Below are 22,463 nucleotides of genomic sequence, written 5' to 3'. Positions count from 1 at the left end.
CTTTGGATGGTGCACACAGATTGATGTTTGTCTCCCACTACAACCCAACCGGAGATTGCTTAGAGTGTCATAATTTTACAGCAGAAGCATTCCCAGAGTCGAAAATGACACGAATGTGCTTCGAGGTAAGCAGTCAGGGTCACAGAGCCTTGAACGCTCTGCCAGTCTCTCGTCTCTTCAAGCATGCTGGATCCCCATCACCGAAACTCCTCTTCTGCGTCCGTGGCCAGAGGGCCATGAGATGCAGTCTATTGCCACAAATCAGATTTCAGACCCTCCGATTTAGACAAAGGCTGGGTACCGTACACGCCATCAAAAATCAACTCTCCCAACGAAGGCGTCAAGGGCGGGGCACCCATCTGATCCGTCAGATCTCGGGCTTCATACTAGCATGAATTGCCACCACCGAAAACGATGCAAGCCTGATGGGATCATGTCGCAATCACGACGAACGAGGACGTCTTTAGCGGACCGACCCACCCCACTGGCAAATGTCTCTTATGTCTCTCTCTCTCAAAAACCAGCCAAGAAGAACCTCTGGGGCGCCCGACATCCCACGTCTCACGCGCGGGATTCCACGTCCGAGACAAGACAATGTTCACCAGCGCGCTCACGCACACACACACACACACACCCTTACAAGACCACCTTCTCTCTTAGCACAAGTGGCCCGCCCGGCACTTGAGTCGTTGATTACTGACGCGCTCCAGTTCGACACCTCTACACGCCATTTATACGGCTTGGAAACTCCCTCCTCCTTCAAGACGGGGATGGGAAGTGGCCAAGTCCCCTTCCCGGCCCCTCGAAGCCACGAGGATGTTTCCGCCGAGGAAGAAACGAGTGGTGGGCAGAGATGAGACCTGACATGTCAGCCCCTCTCTATAACATCCCCCCCACCTCTCCCACATCTTTAATGCTTCCGGCGCGGAAGACAGCCGGCAGGTGAGCACAGCACACCCTCACGACACCGTCCGGCCGCGATGGCGAATGCAATTTCAGAATGGGGGGGGGGGGGGGGGGTTGAGGATAGGGGGGATAAGGGCATTGCAGGCTGCGGCTGGTTTATCATCCAATCGATGAGATTCATGCCTCCCCTCACATCTGCGCGGCCTGCGACGTGGGAGAATGGTGCGATAGTGGACTCGCAAGAGCGGAACCTGACTGTGCCTACGCATACTACCTACTGCCTCACCTTCAAAGGAGAGGGGGAGGGGGGCGAGCAAGTCCAGACCACATATTTTGCCAACGTTGCACGTATTCTGCAGCTCAATGCCTGGCCGCATCCCTCCCCCCCCTCCTCTCTCTTGGCTCCTATCAGCCCAGCAACGACGATGCATCTGCGTACCTGGATTAACAAGAAGAAAGAAGGGGAGGGAGGGGCTTGAGTGGACAACTGCAGGATCTCACGACGACAGACTGCCAAATCTCACCCAGGAAAGGAAAGAAAAGGTGCCGCTGTCACATCTCACAGGATTCTCAGGAACAATAGGTCTCGGGGGTGATCCAAGTTCTCGGGCCCTCCTTCCTCACACAGACCCGACCCTATTCTCTCTCTCTCTCTTTCTCTTTCTCTCTTTCTCTCTCTCCCTCTCCCTCTCCCTCTCCCTCTCCCTCTCTCTGTGCGTGTGTGTCTATCTTTCATGGTGGCTAATTGGGACACTAACGTCGCCTTCAAGCCCCACGGGCGACCAGAAAGTGCAACAATAGATAGCAGCAACGGTGCCAAGTAGTACAGAGACACAGGCACGGAGAGGGCGGCAGCAGCAGCAGAAATTAGCCCGACTGGAAGAGAACCCCCGGGCTCCTGATCCGCGAGCTCTCTCCCAAGGTCCTCATTTCCGAATCTCAGACAGCGGCGAGCAACGAACACCACTCGTTCCAGCGACTCGCCCCCCCTCCTCCTCTCTATCCCGCGTGCGCGCCACTGGCTGGTAGTCGGGCTGTCTGATATACCTGTCTCGTCTCTGGTATGTCTCGCCTCGCCTCGCCCCGCCCTTTGAGACATTGGGAGTGTACGAAAAGGAAAAATAAAGAAAAGGTCTCAACTGGCCACCCAACTGACCAACCCACCCACCTAACCGCAGCATTCCAAAACCCACCCGGGGTCCAGGATGGGCGCGGGGGGGGGGGGGGGGGGGGGTCCTCGACGAACGGGTGACACGTTGGAGACTTGGAGTCGTCCTGGTTCAACGGCGCCGATCCGAGAGTCTCGCGAGCGCAAAAGGGGATAAGGGAATGGGGGGGGTCACAGAGTCACAGAGCCTTGGACAATCGCCGAACCCAGCTCGCTGTCCCATCCGGCCCAAGGAATGCTGAGAAACGGTCATCACGGCCGAACCTACCTCGCCCCAAGCAAGCCCCAAGCATGCGGCGCAACCCTTCCACCCACACATAGTTCAACGACCATCATCAGCTCGTTCGTTGCTCCTCCCTTGCATCCGACGCAGAGAGGGCCCTCCACGAGGACAAATCACGCGGCCACCCACTCGTGTCTGGAGTTGCGCGGCGGACGTGTGGCAGGGGAAGCCGGCCGTACGGACACACCTGGAAGCCGCTCAATGACAGCCGTACCTCGTTCCAAGACTTTCTCCGACCGGTTGCCTCCGGTACTTTGACGCCTGATTCTCCCCTCCCCCTCAATCCATTTGGGGTATCTCGCCGCCGTCCGCCTGTGTGGCAAGCGTGGACCAGAACACGGCGTCGCCGGCCTGTGGGGGAGAGGGGACAAATAGGACACCTCTCTTTCCCTCTTCTCTCTCTCTCTCTCGCGCGCGCTGGTAGACGGAGGACAGCGATAGCCGAGAAGGAGTATTTTGGCAGCCCCCGCTCCCAACATCCAGCATCGCGTGCGTTGTCGTGCGCGGCTCCGAACAAGCATGACCCCTACTCCGCGCCCGTCCACGTTCCCCATTTTTCGCCGCCCCCTCCTCCGACTTACACCAGTCAAACCCCCCCAAAAGGACCTTCTCCCCACGCCGCGCCGTTTGGAGCGTTGCGAAGAGGGCCGACCTCTGCTATGAGGATACGGGTAAAAGCCTTGGGCTTAACAGAGGAGAAACGTGACTCATCTGATACAGTCTTGTTCCAGACTCGGAGCCAATCCTGTGCCGACACTCGTCGACCCCCCCTCCCCCTTCCCCATCCGCCCTCGTCGAGCTCTGGCACCGCACTAACGAGAAAGACATATAACAAACACTTCAAGAACAAAGAAAACATGAGCCCGCGCCACCGTGAATTTGCCACGAGGGCTTGGAAAACGGGGTGGGTCGCCCGTTGCGAGAGATGGACGGAGACCGTGGGAAAAGGGTACCTGGTGCGGGTACATGGTGTACGGGTACTTACGGTCATCTCAAATCCCATCGCAACCCTCTTCGCTATACACCCCCCCGGTTCCCCTCCCTGGGTGCGCGATGATAAGGCTGGGAGGAGAAAGAAAGGAAGGAAGGAAGAAAGGGGACCCTTTCGAAACGTCGCGAATATCTCGCAAACTTCCAAGATCATCAGGAGTCGTCGTCCATCTTAGATCGGATCTGCTCCTGTCACACGGGCCCCCTTGAAGAGCACAGGAAAAAACAACAACCAAAACGTTGGCACTGCAAGATGGGCAGCGGGGAGCAGCGGCGGCGGCGGCGGCGGCCCTAGGGCTTTGTCGAGGAAAAAAGAACCACGCGCCGGCAGGGGGTGAGGGGGCTGTGGACGGACGAGATCGAAGGGGTCAGGAAATATCTCGTTCGGCGGGTCCTCTTCTCGCGACGACATCGTCAAAGAGGATAGCGTGGGAAGGAAGAGGTGAAGAGAGAACTGATAGAAAAACCTCCTTGGGCTCGAGCTGCCTCGCTTTGGCCCTCTTGCTGCTGCTGTTGCTGCCGTTGCCGGCTGGGTTCGTTTCTGCAGCGCGTCATGGGCGCAGCGCATCCAACATGGCGCATCGTCAGTCCTCGCCTGCATTTGCCCATGCCCTAGGATCGCGATCTCTGTCGTTCTCTGCTGATGACGGAGGGACGCACGGTGGGGTCCCATTGATGTGGGTGAGCGGCAGGAGAAGAAAAGGCAGGAAGAAAAACAACGAGAGTGACGGATCGCCTGGACTGGGAAAATGTGCCCGCCGGCGTCATGGGTAGAGAGAAGACGACGACGCCAGAGACGATGACGATGATGATGCAAGCGGGGGTTGGTCTCCCACATTCCTCCTCCCCCCCTCCTCCTCGGAGTCAAGCAAGAAAAATCTGAGTGGTGCCGCCCGTCGGTCGCTCTCGGTTCCGGACCATATAAATGACAACGAGGGGGCTGTTGGAAAGGCTACGGCTACGGAGTTGAGAATTTGCGTCGGGCGTCGCACAGTTGTCGCCCATCGGACCCGTCGACGGCCGTCGGATGCGCCTTGAATTGAATATGCGACCTCTTCCGTTCTTTCCCCGCCGCCGCACCTGTTCATCTCGTGCCTTTTGCCTTGAAATGTTGTGTCTGTGTGTGTGTGTGTGTGTGTGTGTGTATGTGTTCCTGTGCCCCTCGATCCGCCCAGTTAGAAAGAATCCCGCCTGGCCGTCGGAACCCCTCCCTTCCTGCCCCGGACGGGCTCCAGCGTCAGTACGTGAGATATGCACTCGAAGGAACTCAGAACATGATCGACCGCCATGTCGGTTGATCGTGCTTCGGTGACATGTCAGATTGTCCGATTTTGAACAAGGGGGGGAAAACAGAGATCAGACATGCCTACGCACATGTATGTACGAAGCAGGAATCCCAGAGAGCTCAGTGGCTCGGGGCAATACTGCTGCATTGGGAGTCTTGGCCGTGATCAAAAGGGAAGAGCTTGCGAAATGTTGGTCAGGGCAGATCTCAGTTCCGCCATCACATATCACAAATCCCTTGCGCCGCACATGATGAAAAAGTGAGGAAAGAAAGAAAGAAAGGAAAAGGCTGTCATGATGGGCGGGGAGCGCCCCCACCAGGACGACCCCCTCCCGCCCATACAGAGCATACTCCCTCCTGAGGCACAGAGGCACAACCATGAATGATTAGAGTCGAGATCTGGGCCACTCTCTACTCACTGGACAGACCGGGGGACTGGGAACTCAGAGTCGGACTGGGCCGGGGGGGGGAGAACCCATGGCCCGCCCATGGCCCGCTGCCCCATGAGCCACATAGTGTACCCAAGCCGGTCCCTTTCCCCCTGACCAGCGATCCGACTTGTTCTTGGTTAGGATAAGTGCGTCGATCCCATTGCCTGTCAGTGGGGCTGGGCCGATGTATGGTTGGCCGATGGCCGATGGCCGATGGGCGTGGGAAAAGGCGGCTTTACATATCGCATCGTCTAAGCTTGCGATTGAAACATTCCCATCCAAGCCCGTCGTCGACCTTGGGCACGCGCGACTCGACGAGGCTGGTCCGCACCAAGCACCCCCCCCCTTCCCCCTCTTCCTCTTTCCAGAGCCACAGGGCCCAAGGTCGTCGACGATGCCGGCTGACCTGCGAGCTCGATACAGGGTCATCCCTTGAGAGTCGGGCAATCGACAGCGCCTAGTATATCGGACTAAACCTCCGGATGTCCCGCTTGCCTTTCCGCCGTCATCTCTCGAGGCCCCAATTGGCCCACCGATGACCGGCGGCCGAGTGAATACTCGTGCCATCTCATATATCAGATTGCTCAAGTGGATGCTTAGACATTGCTACGGACAGTCGAGTCAGGGGATACCCTCACTCGATGCGGTCCACGCCCTCCCCCAACAGCAAATCCGTATCAGATCTCATCCGCGTCGTCGCAAAAGGTGAAAAACTTTGAGTCGATCAGGCGGGTTTCTTCGTGTTTATTGCCGCAACCGGTGATACCTGTCGACGGGGCAATAGCGAGAGAGCAAGTGCGAGGGGTAGTTGTTCAAAACGCCGACGAAAAGCCGTCGTTGTCGGAGGGCGCAGCGCAACCAGATTGTGGGTCTCGGCGGCATGTCGTCCGCCCGTATCCGTAAAGTTGATCGGATCTCGCTGATGCGCAGCTCCTGTATTTGCCCGTTTCATAACTTTTCGAATCTCCCGCTTCGAGGCATCAGTTCACAGATCGGCCATGCCACGATCTGACATGGCGAGCAGACAGAGATAGAGAGAGGGTGTGTGGATGCCAAGGGCCTGGGAAATCGCAAGCATGTGGCTGTTTGTGGCCAGAACAGAGGATGCGCCACGAGATCCGGGTGTGCTGTCAAAGATTTTGACCACGGCTGTCCAAATTCGATGCCGCAAAACTTTCAATACGGCCGGGTCGAGGTTCTGTTACCATGATCCGCTCCAGACCCCTCTTCTGGCTCTGCCCACTGGAAACTGCTACCATCGATCTGCGGAGAGATCGTAAAAAGAAACGCCGTTTTGTTCTGCGGATGGCCGAGCGGCGGAGTCGGGCCTCCCTGAAAGAAAGCCCCTTGCAGCCGTGGCTCAAGAATGGTCGAGTCTCGGTACATGAGGATGCATTCATCTCAGGTCAGCCTGATGCCTACCGAGACGGTCTTGGGCCCCGCCCTCTCTCCCGTTCACCCTCCCGGGTTCCCTGGACTGGACCCCTGGGGTCGGCTCTGCTCTGCCTTAATCAGTCTCTGTGTCCTTTGCCCGTAGGAGCCCGCCTAGTCGTCACCCGCGTGGTTCGGTCCGTATAGTTGCTGTGAAGCTAGATTACAGCTTGGTTCAACGGCCGAGAGCGTCATCCTGCAAGGCGATGCCGGTATTGCCATGTTTCACGAAGCCAGGAATAGACGCGCATCACGAGATGACATGTCGACGGGAGGAAGGGGGTTGATAAATTTCCATGACATGTTTTGGGTGCCTCGATCCGTTTGACCGTCCATCTCACGCGTTATCAGATGCATCGCCAGACCCTATGTGGGCTCTGAAGATTTTTGGCCTGTCAGACGGCGTCTCGTTGTGGATGCAACGTCCTGAAGAGCTTTGGCCAGCATGTGAGAAGTGACATATGTCCATGTTGAGTTTGGCTTGCGAAAGTAAGGAGGTCCTCATCGCCAAAATGGCTGGAGAGAAGCGGCCGGACTTTGCACATGACGCGCGGGGCGCCTCATGTCTGTTTACTCACCCCCCTCCTCAGCCCGCCTGGCTCCGAATACAGGAGTAACCACGTTGCTTGCGAAAGCCGAAGGGTCCTTGTCCTGGCTAGCGGATCGAGCACCCTGCTTCCCCGGTGCCTAGCAGCCATTTCTATCACCAATGCGGCGCGACTGCAACTGCGCTTCTCCCAACCGAGCTGGGCGGGAAATTTGCAGAGTAATCTCGAGGGGGAAAAAAGTTGATATGTGATGGTTGAGTGTTGAAAATTTGCCATCGCCCACAGGCAGTTGTCCTTCAGCAGGCAGCGCCAGGTCAAGGTAACAATGACGATGCGATTGCCTATGAGCAGTGAATCGTGGGGGGGGGGGTCCTAGCACGATCGGAAGACGAGATGACATATACTTCTTGTTCCCGTAGAGTCGGGAAATCGCGCGGCAGGGTTTCGTTGTCAAGTTTTCTGTGTGACGTAAAGAAGGCCTTTCTCTGCAGAAGGTCGTTGCCCGGTGTGAAGGGAAGCCATAGACAGACAGGCCAGTCGGCCGCTATGTGTTTGAACGGTCTCGGCACGAATCAGAACAAGTCTGCGACAGGTCTCCCAGCGCGTGTCAGTGTGAGCAAGTGGCACCGGTCCCTCGTCTGGTAAGGGAAGGGGGGGGGGGGGGGGGGCAACGTCTGATAATGTTGACCCAACTTACGGTTAACGTAAGGCTGAAATGAGAGAGTACGGGTAGGCAAGTTTCAACCTGTTCGTCTTATTTCATCCAGCAGGAGGGGGGGTCATCCACAAAGGCTTGGCGTGAGTTGAGACCAGACCCTCGGCGAACATTGAATATCGAACATTGCCCGCTGTCGTTATTTACACAAGGAGCCCCTGATCGACCCGCTAGACACAGACGTCCTGCGGGAACACTGGAATGAAAGAAAGAAAGAGCAAGAGAGGGTGAGTCCAGACTGGTTCTGTGGGGCTAAGCGTGAAACCCCTTCCCGAAGTGATGAATTATCCTGGAGAAGGCAGTCGACTTTGGTGATGGCCGCGAGTACGAGGTCCAATTCGGCCTGGGGCGCTTGCGAGTTGCCACTGTAAGGTTAGGTTAGGGACGTCCCAGGAGCCTTCGGCCGTAGTCTGTGCACAACGCACGTCCATCGTCGAGACGATTCTCGCCAGGCGATCCAACGGAGACGGGGAAATTGCAGTGGCCCTTTCAAGACGCCCGATAACGCAGAAAGACTGTATGGACTCTGGCAAGGCAAGTCTTGTAGTTGCGTTGGGCATTCCAAGACAACAAATGAAAACAGAAATAAGGTTACCCAGACGGAGCGAACAATGACAGAACGGCCAACGTTTTCGAGCCCGCCGGTCAAAGTTTACCGCCACCGAGAACGGAGAACGGAACGGCTCGCTAGGGCGATGGACCACACGTGTATCCGCACACATCATTTAATATGGATACCTCTTCGAGAGCGACAGCTGGGCCGCGGAAGAAGTCAAATCGAGAGCCGCTGAAGTCTAAGGCCGTTTCGACCATATTCCAACTCCATTGTCTGTTGGTCGATCCAGCTTAGGTAGGTAGCCTAGGTGCCTAGCCCGGGTGCCTAGCCTAGCCTCCGTTGCACGTTGCGGTCGTGCTGAGGAGGAGGGGAAAAGGGATTTGACAGCTTGGCTGCTGTTGATCGTTCGACGTCCATTGTCGGCTTTGGCAGTGCGGTCCAAGATGAAATGAGTTCTCGTCTGCTGAAGCCGCACTGGAGCCGTTTCCCCTGCCAATCTTCCCCCTCCAGCCGTGGCGGACACTGGTTGGTTGGAGAGAAACGGGATGGGCGCCGTGCATCTCAGACACATTGAACGCGCTCCAATTGGGTTCGCATCGCAACACAAATCACCTCCGATCCGTCATCTCGTTTGCCGGTCGTGGCATCGCTTCCCCGACCTGTTGCCACCATGTCGGCCCCTTACTTGCCGTCATTGTGCCATGCCTCTGCCCGCGAAAATCATCCTGGATCCTGAAGTTGGCCGATGTGCGGTGGGCACCCAATGACACAGGAGTCTAAGAGAGAAGGGGAGAGAGAATGTAGCTCGAGGCTCAAGCCAGGGGACCGCCCTGTAACCGCAGTATCGGGTTGGGACCTGTGCACGGATACACGGCGGGAGCTCACGTCTGCAGCTCCGCTAACCTCCTTTTGGCTGGCGTGTGCTGTCTTTGGGGCTGCGTCACCTCAGCTCGCCGCCGCCGCCGCCGCCGCCATGCCCCGTCCCTCGTCTCCCGACGGAATGGATCGCGACGCACTTTGTCGTCTTCCCGAGTCTGCGGCCCCATGCTTCCGTCAGGCTGGAGCCGTGAACCACATGGGATCAGCGTCAGCCCTTCGGGCCTTTGGGAGCCGGTAGCTGTTGAGAGGTGGGTATCTGGCAAAGCCCATCCTTCAGCTGAGAGAGCCAGCACCCAAGCGTCTTGACGCCCAACACTCGGCATTGATGGCCAGCCCTGCCTCCTACCGAATGGCAGTCGGATGTCGCGCAGCCGGTCGGATGTACGCGGTAAGTTTCGAGCCCGTCATCCCATAGCGGTCTCCCTCCACGACGGAGGGTGAGGATTCCAATCCATCACATATGAAGCTGAGAGAGACCGTGACATCGCTGCGGCGAGTCAGCTGTATCCGGTCCGCCGCTGCCGCCCCCACGTAATGAGACTCCGTCATTGTATTCCCGGTTCCTTGCGCCAGCGTGTACATCGCCCTTGGCTATAGTACAGGCCAGACGGACGGTCTCAGACGACGACCAACATGGGAGGTGAGCATTTGGAATCAAGCCGTCGGATGGATGACGTGAAATGTACGTTTCTCAGCCACAATTGGTTTGGTAGCGCTAGGCCGACTGCCCCCGTTAGACCGTTTAGTGGTCATGTCAAGCGATAGCTGAGCCTTCATTGGCCTTTGACCTGTGGACGTTTTGTGAAAAATAGAGCAATCTTGGGGACCCAAGTCGTATGTCGTATTATCTTGCGCAGCCCGTCGTGCGGCGGCGTACGCGCGTAGTCCTGACTCTCGAGGAGGACAAAAGGGGAAGCGCTGACTGGGTGACGGCTGTATTGGAGGAGGAACAGCAAAGCGCGCCAAGGCCGCGGAACACTTCCCAAAGGTCGAATTGTCTAAGAAAATATGATTTGTGATGCGCGGGCATGCAATCCATGACACGCGGCTGCTACTGTGTCTGAACAGGCCAACTAAACTGCTGAGCCATCTTCAGACCACGCATTGGTGTTGTTCAATGGTACCCTGATGAGGAAACCCGGCTCTCATTGTCCCACTGTAGGTGACGACAAGCGATGCCGCGGTGCAGGGTAGGGTCCCTCCCAAACATTCGGAACGTAGCTCGGCGTCTACTGGGTCGGCGAGCCTGTCCCGTGAGCGAGAAAGAAGCAGCACCTAGCAGCTCAGCTCTTTGCTATCGGATCCTGTGGAAGGCTACTACTCATCACCAGAGTCGGTGGCGGAACGTAGAATGGGATTATGAATGCCATAATCATTGTGCTTGCTTTTGTTGTGGTTGCATTTCAACGGGCATGGATTGTCCCAAGCATCCATTTTGAGCGGCTGACTGGCCTGGTCCACAGTATGTACGGACTCCGTACGGGAAACCAACACAGACCACTTAGGGCAATAATTTCAATGCCATCGCATGGCTTGCATAAACCCAGGTACAGCATCAAAACTTTCCAGATGACAGATTGTTCTTGCAAGCCCCTGCAGTGGGTTGTTATTGTGCATCAAGCGGCAGATGGCCGACAAGTGAGAGTGGCTTTAGAGCCGGCAATCCTCCACTTGTGCCGCAATGCATTCTATCTTGGTTTTCTCACGAATGACAGTTGTGTGTTTGTATAGCCTCTGTCAGTCACTTGATGCCAACCGACAAGGCACCGTCCACCACACAACAACAGCCCTTGAAACGTAAACAGAGTGCGCTTCGAAGAGTCACCGAAACCAACGAGAAGCAGGTATGATTTGAACAGAGATGTCGCTTGTTTGCATCGCCTGTTATTACCTAGTTCAATCGTTGTGGACCGATATACCACCGGGGGTCATGGGTGAAGAAAATGTGCGGTAAGCAACACGACGCCAGATGGTTGACAGCGTTATCGTGATACAAACCTGGGCTGAATTGGGTCGCGAAATCTCGCATGTTGAGGGGGCTGGGGGGGGGGGGTGTGCTCATGCGTTCGGTAGCTCCTTTTCGCCTGGCTTGAGGTAAATACATGAGGTCTTGGAGGGGGAAGCCCTGAGATCCATGGTTACAACGCGGCCCAGAGAGATCGCAGGCCAGGTGTGGGTACCGCCGGAGACGACACACCCATGGACTCCGATTCCGATGTTGATTTGCGAAAGGCAGAAGAGAACTGCACTGCAGTCTCTAACCCTTCACACCCCTGACTCTGTCTGCCTCTGCAGTCAGCTCGGGGGTTTTGGCAACGCAGAAGCCAGAAGCGTCATCTTTCCAATTTGATATAATTTGACCGGACTGCCATTTCCACCCGGCTTCGAGAGTGTGCAGCCAGAGTGTCCCCGTACGGCCGTGCCCGGCGAATGCCGACAGTCCATCCATTGGCCCGTTTGCCGAGGCCGACTGCGAGTCTCAGATGCCCAATGGCGCTGACGAAGACAAATCCAGCCGCACAGTTACGATGCCGGTGCAAAAACAGGCGGCCCGGCGCTGCTTGGGCTTGCCGTTGGGCTTGTGAATGGTTAAGTGGTCGTGTTTTCCGGAGAAAGGACCTGAAGCGAGCAAGTCGTGCGGTATGGCAATCCCGGGTGCCGACTCATAACGGATGATGGATACATCCGACATGGGGCCGGAGCCTGCGGACGACGGGAAGCATCGTAGGATCTCATCGGCGCCGCGGTGGTGCCAAGGCCGGTATTTAGCCCCCCAGGATTTGGCTAGGCCAGGCTGTGAAGAAGCCTCCCAAACGGACTGAAAAGAGGTCTTGTTGCGAAATGTCAAACACAGATTGACAGGGAAGGGACAAGGACAGACATGGCTGCCAACGCCGACGGTGGGACAGGCGAGGCGAGGTGGAGAAAAGGCCACCCAGCCTCGTACTGATTTGAATAATGCCAAATGAGGCGGGAGATGGGAGGCGCGATACGAGGCGCTTAGCAGTCTTGGTTGAAAGATGGGCCGAATAGGGTCAGGTGGTGATCTCGGCCCCGAGTGTGTAAGTGGTACCGAAGAGCAGAAAGGATGTGCCTTTCCATATCTCACCAATGTCGAATGCTGAGGGTTTCGGGTTTCAGGCGACAGAGGGTGCAGGGCTGGTGCAATGCGGAACAAAGAAGCCCATGTAGATGATCATGTTGGTGCCTCTCGGCTGCATAGCCAGCGAACGGTGGTCAGGCAAGCAGCAACGGCAAAGAAACGGAAACCAATTCATTTGGAAGAGCTGGACCAACCAAGACAAGCCATGCTCCACGCTTGTGGCTCTTGTGCTTGAGCCTGAGCCTAAGCCTGAGCCTGATTAGGAGCCGAATGGAGGGATGTGGGCTGCAATGGTGTGATTTCTTTGGGAAGACCAGAAAAGGTGCTGACAGATTGATCCATGACCGGAGGATTTCGAACGTGGCCAACCAACAAACAAACGGACGGGGCGACGACGGTCCAGTCCAGGGATCAGGTAGAGAGTCGAGAGGACGAGGGGTCGGTGGAAGAACAGATGTGTGTGACGACGTGATGTCTGGTCCAAAGACCAGTGGTCAAGGCTGCAATTCTCGGCTGTGGCTTCGACTCGAAGTTGTGGTCTCGACGTAACAGCTGGCGACAGGCAGGAGGAGCACGCTCGTTGGGTGTGTGGGTAGGCAGGGAGTGGTCAACAGACTCACCAAATGGTGTAGCTATTCAAGGCAAGGACGCGTTGAGGTCGAACGAAGTGCTAAGGGGGTAGGGGGTGCCTGGTGAACGGGGCGGGAGCTTGGGGAAAGAGGGGGTGGGTTGGACACGGAAGGTTGGACGGCAGGAGGGGGTAGGGTGAGAAGAAAGGGAGTGTGGGGTTTGGAGGGGTGTGCAAACTGGATGCGTCCGGTTGTATCCGCAAGAGCTAACCAGTCGACCACCCTGCCAGTGTACGTGTCTTTTGACTCTTACCTACCTTGGGTAGAGCACTAAGTGATGTAGCCATGTGCATATCCTGGGTACGGATAGGTTAGTACTGTAGGTAGACAGGTAGGTAGGTATAGGACAATGTTCCTATTCTCCACTCCACAGTGCACTCTTTTGCTGCAGCGGCAGCAGGTGCAGCCGGGTGTGTGTAGCAGCAGCTTCACAACGCCGCCTTACATAGGTAGGTAGAAAGATACCATGCCTTAGTTAGTACAGCAGAACACCGAACTGCACAGTCCATCTCCACTTGTCATCCATCAACCGACCCCTCCCCCCTTCCTTTCCTGGTGCCAATAGGAACGTCCCTTGAAGCACTCTCCCTGCCGTTCGTCAGTCCTGCCTGCCTGCGCGAAAAATTAAGAACCCAATGGCCAGGGATCCCTTGCTGAGTGCCGGGCCCCTTCCCTCTACCTCCCAGTCTCACTCTGTCTTGCAGGTCTCTCATGTCTCTGACTGGGCTACTTGGCTACCACACCTACCTCGGACAACTCTCTTGACTGCGTGCTTCCTGTTCTCGGTAACTAGACTTGGATGTTCTGTGTCCGTACGCTGTCAACAGAAAGCCCTCTACGACCCCTGGATCTGGCCATCTTTGTAGCTAGTTGGTTTGGCCATTCACCTCCATCGCCATCTTTCCATCCCTTTCGCAAGTCCCCTCTCTAGCTTTCTCTGGAGTTGCCATCGGCATTGTTATCCAACACGATAGGCCTCGACTTGGACACCCTTCCGGTTGCTTTGATTACTTTCCTGCTTACGGACGAAAAGCATCCATCGCCTCCCCGCCTCACTTCATGAAGGGCCACGAACAGACTGGGCACGGCAACGAGGGTCGTCTCAAATATCAACTAGTCCTTTCCTGTGCGGCTTGCAGTTCTCCATCACCGATTCATCACCGCTAAAAAGTTCTGCCCAGGACTCGGTGCGTCCTCCATGCCATGCCTTTATCCATTGGTAACTCTATCTCTTCTCACATTATCCAGACACGTCTTTCAACAGTTCACCCATCACTCACCACCCTCCCCTGCTTCGCCTTGCCGTCCGGCTGCAACATGGACTTCCCGGCGATTCTGGTCTGCGACAAAAAGCAACCATGGGCACCTTTTTGGGCGAGATCTGGCCTACACCCCAAATGGGATGGTCGCTGTGCTGCACGTCGTCTCCAGGAATAAGCAACGACGGATCGAGGCCACAGCGACCGATCCAAGCTCCAGGGGCTGTCTTTATTTGAGATTCCCACAATATGCTTGTTTCATGCTCTCACCACTTGCCTGCCCATCCAAGACCGCGGATACGGATGAGAAGAGTCTTCTCATCACCAGCAAGCCTCCAGTCCCTCCCTTGCTCAGAACTCGTCTTTCCCAGAATGTCTTATCCCTCTTTACTACTCGAGAATTCGAAGTTCTTCCTCGACACTTCTGCACGGTTGTCATGTACACTCTCTCAGTTCCCAGGCTCGGTCCGTGTTTTCCTCCCATCTCCCGTTTCCCTCCATCACCTAAATGGTGATCCCTTCCCAACCTGAATACTGTTCGTAGTCGCTGCCATCGCAGCCGCCGCCGCCTCCATCATCTATGAGGGGTGACTATCAGTACCTAGCTAGAAGATGAGAGACATAAACCTGCCTCTGACCTCAGTTGTAGGGTACAAGTATAACGCCTCGTCCCACGCCCTTTCTCACCCCCCCCCCCCCCCCCCCCCCTGGCAAGCTGGGTCTTATCCCCGTCCGCGGTTGACCGGGACTTGACCCGCTCACTTTTACCCCGGCTTTTATGGATGCGCTCTTGCTCGTCCTGGTGGGGGTCCATGATTTCCACTGCACTCTCCATGTTCTGGTCCTGGCCATCAACCCTTCTTTTTTCTTCTCACTAACCCACTCTCTGGTTCATGCTGGTCTTGTTCTGAACGCACATATATTTAGTCTTGCTGATATCTCCGGCACCCAATCCCGTCGATTGTCTCCAAGGATCCAACCCCGGTAGCACATCCACCCTTTCCCCTCGGATCTTATACATTCTCGAGTCTCCCCAAGCCTACAACTGCCTCCGTCCTCGTTTCTTTCTCACCATCAAGAAAAGATCATAAACCCTCGTCTCCCCATTGATCAATCCTCTGGTCCATCCGCTTCTTTCTGCCCAATCTTGTACACGCCTCATCCTTTCTCGCCTTAACCCAGGAGTAGAAGCCACAGAGTTTCAACGTCGGCCTCTTCTTGATTTCTTTTTGCTCACAAAACCCATCGCTGCCACTACATCATCATCTTGGCCTCGTCCCAATGGCCCTGACGGAACAGACAGCCACGCCCCAGGCTTGGGGCCGCTGGCAACAGCAGCCTACTGGCCATGGGTACGCCATGATGGACAACTCGACCTTCGTACCGTACGAATCCAGAGCAGCAACATCTGCTCCCATGAACGGCGCCATCATGGCCCCTCAATACATGGTCGCACCTCAGTACAACATGACACCAATGCCGGCAATGGGTCATTGCACAAGTCAGAATCACTTCGCCTATGCCCAGTACGATTCGCCTCCGACCAACATGAACATGCCTTTCAGACTCCCGGCACATCAGGAGCGGCCGGTCATGCCCGTTGCCGCTCCAGAGCATGATATCCCTCGTGCTAGCTCGTACCCCCAAGAAAGCCCATCGTCCCAGAACGACCGACACAGCAGCCCTTCCACCCGCAGCGAGACGAAAATGAGCAACCCCAAGACACCCCACCCGCTCAACACCAAAGACATCAAATTCAATAAGCCCACTAGCGCCGAACCTGTAAACTTCACTACTGCCATCGATACTCTTATGAAGGCTATTCAGAAGAGACGGGACTCGGAGGACATCGTTAAGGGTGTCCCAGAAATTGAGCAGCTTGTTAAGCCAGAGCCCAGGTCGCCCAAGGTAAGTCTGAACGACAAATTCTGGCAGTTACAATTGCTGATTTCTGAAAAGCCGGAAGCTGGCCCAGTCACTTCTGTTCCAACACCTGCGCCGGCGGCCACGGAGTCCACGGATACCCCTAAGCCCAAGCGCTACGTCTGCACCATCGATGGCTGTGGCAAGAGCTTCTACCAGAGCACCCACTTGGACACTCACAGGCGTGCCCACACCGGCGAGAAGCCATACGTAGGTTGACCTTGTCTATTATTGTTCTAGGAGACACTGACAGTTTCTAGCAATGCAATTGGCCTCGTTGTGGACGCACTTTCTCCCAGCCGGGCAACCTCAAGGTAAGCATCCATCTACATCTAGTCATGATGTGGACTAGACTGACCAATGGATAGACTCACATGCGTCGCCACACTGGCGAGAAGCCTTTCCGATGCGAACAGTGCAGCAAGGTTTTTGCGCAGCGTGGCAACCTCCAGACGCACATGGCGACGCACACAAACGCAAAACCATTCGTCTGCAAGTTGGATGACTGCAACAAGATGTTCACCCAGAGAGGAAATCTCAAGGTACCTACCTACATGCCATACTATTGCACAAAGCATCACCTAAACTAACACCGCGGTTTGCAGAACCATCAAAACAAATACCACGAGAAGACTCTGATGGAGATGACTGACTGGATTGTTTCCATTTCCGATATCGACGCCCTGTCCGATGACCAAAGAGAGATGTACTGGTACTTTGCCAACCTCTACAAGAACAGCAACAAGGGCATCAAGGGCCGTGGCAAGGACCGCAGAGTGAGCAACCGTGGCTCCAAGTCTAGGACGGCGCCTTCATCATACCCTGTTAAGCGCGTTCCTGGACCTTCCAGCCTAGCAGCCTACAGCTCGAAGCGACTACCCCCACCAGAGCAGTACATGCAGCAGCAGCAACAGCAGCAGCACCATCAACAAAGCTACGAGGTTTACGATACAGACATGGACCAGTCCTCGAGCGCCAGCAGCCCTAGATACGACGGCATCCCTGTTGCTTACCGTGACCGCATGTACCAGCAGTCAACCCACGCGATGTACTAAAGATCGAGCGGAAACGAAGGACCGAGCGGACATGCGTCAAAGTCTTCAGTACGAATATACGAAAACCTTTCATATAAGGTGGGTATTACAGGAACGGCACGGAGTAAAGAAAAGCAGAGTCTCGACTTCCCCCGTTGCACCTTTACACCAGCAAACACTGGAAGAAGCGACTCGAAAGAACGAAAATGGCGCATGAGAATATGGTCTGGGAAAAAACGTAATGTTTCGAGATAATTTCTGGGTCGAGGTGGCTGTCTGAAAACTTTAAACGTTTTGCCCTTGTTCTGTTTTTAGTTTTGGTTTGCGTCGTTTGTCGTTTTTCTTTTCCTTTGCCCGTTTTGTGCTTCGTTTTCGCCATCAACGGTGGAATCAGGGTTGTAGTTTTATCTAAGGAGAGTGTACGAAGAGGTATTGACTGTTGAGCGGTTTCATTTCATTCTCAACCCCATTCGGGCTGGAAACTCCGATGCGGGTGAAAACATATCGTTTACACAAGTGTTGATTTGGTTGGATGCTTAGGATGAAGGACGATATATTACAGGCATTGTTGGGGGCGGATGGGAAACGAATGGACTTCATGGGAGTTTCCAGACAACCACACAGGTATCAAGGGCGTGCAATTTGGGACAGACTTACGGTAGGGGGAAAGGATATTGACAGCCTTACATTGGAGTTGCTAGACTCTACAGATACCCTGGGCTTGTGTTGGGAATCGATGGGCAAGCGCGTGGCGACGCGAGGGAATTGGGACTCAAGCGTTGGGTATTGCGGGTTTTTTTCCCCCTCAGGGCGACGACATTGGACTGGGCCGATAGGAAGGATCCCAGGTATCATGCACCCCTTGCTTCGGTGGATGCTTAACGTAGCGTATAAGGATTATGGATTATTGACACCAAAAAGCTGCCTGCCTGCATGCATGATTCGCTGTTACTTTCCAAGGCGCGGCGCCATGATCCCGGTCCGGCTCTGCCTCTCAACCAGGACTGGGTTCCTTCTCTCTCTCTCTCTCTCTCTTACTCCAAAATGCAGGCTGTACTGCATGTCTCGCCCAAGTGTCGTGTTGTCCTGGTAGCTGGACGGGGAGCCCGGTCGGAGAGACTCTATGAGATCGACTGTCTCGTCTGCCAATGGCCAGATATAGGATTTCGTCAATCCCCACGACAGGCAGTCCGGAGTTTCTGGACAGCGGACGGGCTACAGCGGTGGTCATTGATTCGTAGAAAGACACCTGGGCCCTTTACCGATGCAAGGCGCGGAAGATTGCGCCAGACCGCACACTGAGATGGGCAGAGGTGGACACAAGCGCGGACGCGGGAGGCAGGCGCCACCCTCTTCTCTCCCATCTGATTTTGGTGGTAAAGAAGCGGTCTGCACGTTCGGGGTACATGCCGACAACATTGCGCGGTGAAGGAATCCAGCGCGGGCGTGGCTTTGAAGATGCTCCCCCCCCCCCCCCCCCCCCTTTCTAACCTTCCTCTTCTCATGGGCGAGTGCCTGCCAACTTAGTCTCATGCAGCGGGAGCGCGACTGCTGGTTCCCCTGGATGCAAGATGCCGTATCCGAGGGCGAGTGATTCGATGAGGGTGAACAGTAAGGGGAAAGGGAATAGCAAGGGGGCGTGGGAGGAAAAGAGGAGGGGGGCGCGAAAGAAGAATAGACGTCGATACGTCGCTGTAGTATGTATCTAAAGCAGGCCCTCCACCTGCGTACGAGTCCCCCACGTACATGGCTAGTTCCAAGGCGTAATTTCCAGTCGCGAAGGGGGGAAGGAGATGGGTGATACCATAATGATGCTCATCAGCGGTGCGTGTCCGAAAATGTCCGAATGGTTGCGTCCGGGGGATTAAACAGAGACAGGGGAGGGGGGGCTTACCAGTCGTATTCCCCGAAGGGGGCAGTCCCTTCCCCACGCGGCACGGAAGTGACACCCCAATCCCCCTCCCCCTCCCAACTGCCGCGCCGGGGCTCGCCGGCAAAGCAATAGTGGGAGAAATAGGGGTCGTGGGAGCGGATGAATAGGACAGTGGGAAAAGGTTGCAGTGAACAACTTGAGATGAACAAATCGTCTCACAAACAGGCGACGGTGGTGATGCGACCGAGCCGCTCCTGTTGGTCGGCAAGGGCTGAGGTGGCGTCACAGTCCCGGGAAGGATACGGGAGTCCCCGGACGGGCGGATCATGTGTGCTTCGGCGACGGCCCATGCCCGGTGCGATTTGAGTCGGAGGTTTTTTTTTTCCCCCTGTAAAAAGAAATCTCTTGTACCCTGAACCCCCCCCCCCCTTCCCGTCGTCGCATGATTGTTGTCGTATTGTGTAGCCAACACCCGAAGTTCTTTCTGGTCTCGGCGCGTTACTCTTGTTTTCCTTCATCTCCCACGTGCCTTGGAAGAGGGGGGAGGGGGGGGGGCACCGTGCGGGAGTGGACCGGAAAAATGAAGAGCGGTTTTTGAATCCGGGACTTCTCTGGGTTACGGGACCGGCCATCCGGCGTTTCGTATGCCGGTCCCGGCAGTAGCCATCGACGACCCGATGCAAGCTGCCGAAAATCTGTCGATGGCGTCTGTTCGGGTATGCTGGTGTAAGTCGGTTTGTCGAGGGAGACTCGGCATACGAACGAGTTGGCATGTCGTCCCAAGTGCTGAATAATGCAACCCGAACCGGCGAGCTTTCCAAACGTCTAGGGGGAAAAAAGGGAATGGGGGTGGTGGCTTCTGTTCTGTTCTTTATTTCCAACCATGCCCGTCCGATACGGCACCGTTGCAGGCGGGAGCGCCCGTCCGGGCCAAACTCTCTTGAGTGCTTGGGCCGGTCAGGGCAGGGCAGGGGGTGTGTAATCTAAGGGTTCTCGCGGGACTTGGGACGGTTTTGAGTTTGAGCTAAATCGGACGGCCCCTGTCGGCTGTGAAGCGGTTGATGATCCGTGCTGTTCCGGGGGAGGGGGGCGTGCGGACGAGGAGCGTGGAAGCATGGAAGTCTGGAGATGCCAAATCATGACTTTTTGAGGTGGGATGGGTCCATTCCGCTTGTCTCGTCAAAACCGTGTGCGACTGCGCGACTACTGGGATTCAGAAGCAGAGTGAAGTGTCACAGCAAAGGCACACGCAGGACTACATAATTGCAACATACCGGCCATCGGATCTGATCCGTTGCGCAGAGTCATGGTGGCTGCATCAAAGTCGTGTTCAATACCCAGTAGTATCTCTCAGCCGTAAATCATATCAAATAGACTGCTCTCTTTCCAGTTTTAAGGGGGTTGGTCGGGCAGTGTCTTGCCTGTTTCTGTTAACGAAGCATGCTACCCAGGAACCGAGGTGCTTTGTGCAGCAGCCAGCTGCGGTGCGATGGTAGTGTGAGGTTGACTGCCCTATGGACTGGGTACACCTGGCAGAGTTTCCGCTCCGGACGATCATCGGCCCCGCCCGGCGCCGGTTCGATAAAAGAAGCGGGGTCACCGCCCGGGACTATCCGACCGAACCTGTCCGGCCAGCAGGTCTTCTTTGTGAACCATTGCAGGATTTGCAGCCACGCATGGCTTGATGTACGCGGTTTTCAGGAAATGTCGGCTTCTTTGGGAAATGTTACAGATTTCATCGGCCACTCCATCAACCCGTTGCATCGTGATATACGTCCGCGCCAGGGAGGACGCAGCTCTCGTCTACATGCTGGCTTTCTGTGTACTCATCATCTCACCTACACCATCTGAGCCATTTCACCTTGTAAAACTATGCCCATCTGAGACACACAAACAAGTACGTAAGTCATAAGCATCAAATATTTCCGATGCACTGCCAGGATTACGCCTCATAAGTAGAGTTCCCCGCTTAAAAAAGCCGCTAGAGCAAAACGACATACAACACTGCGACTCCCCATGTCAAATTGAAATCGTCTTTCGGGCATACCCCTCGGCAGGAAAACCTAGACAAGTCCGGGTTCCCACAGGATCCTTCCCCCCTCCCCCGCCGCTCAGGCGTCGGTGACGTTGAACCTCTCGGCGAACGGGTCCCAGGTCGAGTCGCGGTGCCAGTCGTACTCCATCATGTCGGCGACGTACGTTGCGTTCTCGGCGCCGTACACGGCCTCGACGAACGCGAGCGTCGCGTCGATGCCGGCCGACACGCCCGACGACGACCACACGTTGCCGTCGACGACCCAGCGCGCCTTGGCCACCCACTCGGTGCGGGGACCGTGGACGATGGTGCTCGCCCACGAGGCCTTGTTCGTCGTCGCGCGCCGGCCGTCGAGCACGCCGGCCCGCGCCACGACCGAGGCGCCCGTGCAGACGGAGATGAGGTACCGCAGGCGCGGGTACGTCGTCTTTATGTACGAGATGGCCGGGCCGATGTTTGGCGACCGCGTCCAGAGGCCGCCGGGGATGATGAGGACCTCAATGTCCTCAGGCGCCGTCTCGTAGGTGTGCGTCGGCAGGATGACGGGGAACTTTATTTTGTGGTGGCGGGTGTCAGCACAGACACACACGCACATGAAAGAGGACACGGAAGTCGACGCTCCGTGACGGGAAGGAACCGAATCGGAGACTCCAGCAAGGAAAGGGGAAAAAGGGGCTTTCCTCGACTTACGAAACTCGAGTTCTTGGAATTCATGGCGGCGGACCCCGGCTCAACCGTTACCGGGTCCATAGTCTCCGCGATCAGGTACAGGTTCAGCTGGTGGATCCTCGCCAGCACACCCAGGGCCTCGAGCGGGCCGAAGACGTCGAGCATCTCGTACGCCCGGTGGATGACCATGCCAAAGTTCTTCGGGAGGGCTGGCGTGGGCCCCGGAGGCGGCACGCCGGTCGTCGTCGTGGGTCGCGGGATGCCTTGAGAATTCTACTCGTCAGGGGAACTGGAGCTCGCGCAAGAGGGATGGTTCACGACGTACACTGCCGGACCGTGGGCGCGGTCTCGGTTCCATTCTGTGCGGCAACCATCGTCGACAGGAAGGCCAGTAGGACGCTGATCAGGGCGAGATACCGCCGGGGCGGTGTGCGGGAGTCGAGATGCATTCTGTGAGGGGTGGGCAGGGCTTTCGGCGACCTGTTGACATACGCGACGGTCTCGGGTCCGGATGGCGTATGGAGGAGATTGATGTCGGGCCACGACTCGAATAGGATCCAAGAGGAAAGGGGGGCGGGAGAGTTTGGGCCGTCTTATATATCAGTGCGGCCAATTGTTGTCTCCCACACTCAATGTCCTTGGCTCCATATTTTACAGTAATGAAATCCCAGGGACGAGCTTTGATCTTCCCCTCCCCCCTCCTGCGTGCGCACGCGGCACCCGGACGCCTTTTCCCGTCTGTCGGC

At 56.2% G+C, this 22,463-nt stretch overlaps 2 protein-coding genes across 2 annotated transcripts; one reads left to right on the top strand and one right to left on the bottom strand.

Moving 5' to 3' along the window:
* Nucleotides 1-15,464: 15,464 nt before the first annotated feature.
* Nucleotides 15,465-17,161, top strand: CH63R_04249 (C2H2 transcription factor; the record flags this gene model as incomplete). Its single annotated transcript, XM_018299224.1, has 5 exons — nucleotides 15,465-16,091; nucleotides 16,143-16,316; nucleotides 16,367-16,420; nucleotides 16,475-16,648; nucleotides 16,712-17,161. The coding sequence occupies 5 exons, from the start codon at nucleotides 15,465-15,467 to the stop codon at nucleotides 17,159-17,161; spliced, it is 1,479 nt and encodes a 492-aa protein (XP_018160470.1).
* A 3,963-nt stretch (nucleotides 17,162-21,124) lies between these two features.
* Nucleotides 21,125-22,166, bottom strand: CH63R_04248 (DJ-1/PfpI family protein; the record flags this gene model as incomplete). The annotated part of the gene is made up of 3 exons (XM_018299223.1): nucleotides 21,125-21,598; nucleotides 21,739-21,980; nucleotides 22,043-22,166. The coding sequence occupies 3 exons, from the start codon at nucleotides 22,164-22,166 to the stop codon at nucleotides 21,125-21,127; spliced, it is 840 nt and encodes a 279-aa protein (XP_018160469.1).
* Nucleotides 22,167-22,463: the final 297 nt, after the last annotated feature.

Source organism: Colletotrichum higginsianum, chromosome 3, assembly GCF_001672515.1.
Source record: "Colletotrichum higginsianum IMI 349063 chromosome 3, whole genome shotgun sequence".
Taxonomy (NCBI): Eukaryota; Fungi; Ascomycota; class Sordariomycetes; order Glomerellales; family Glomerellaceae; genus Colletotrichum; species Colletotrichum higginsianum.
Note: the sequence above shows the minus strand (reverse complement) of the source record. Positions and strands in the feature narration are given on the sequence as shown.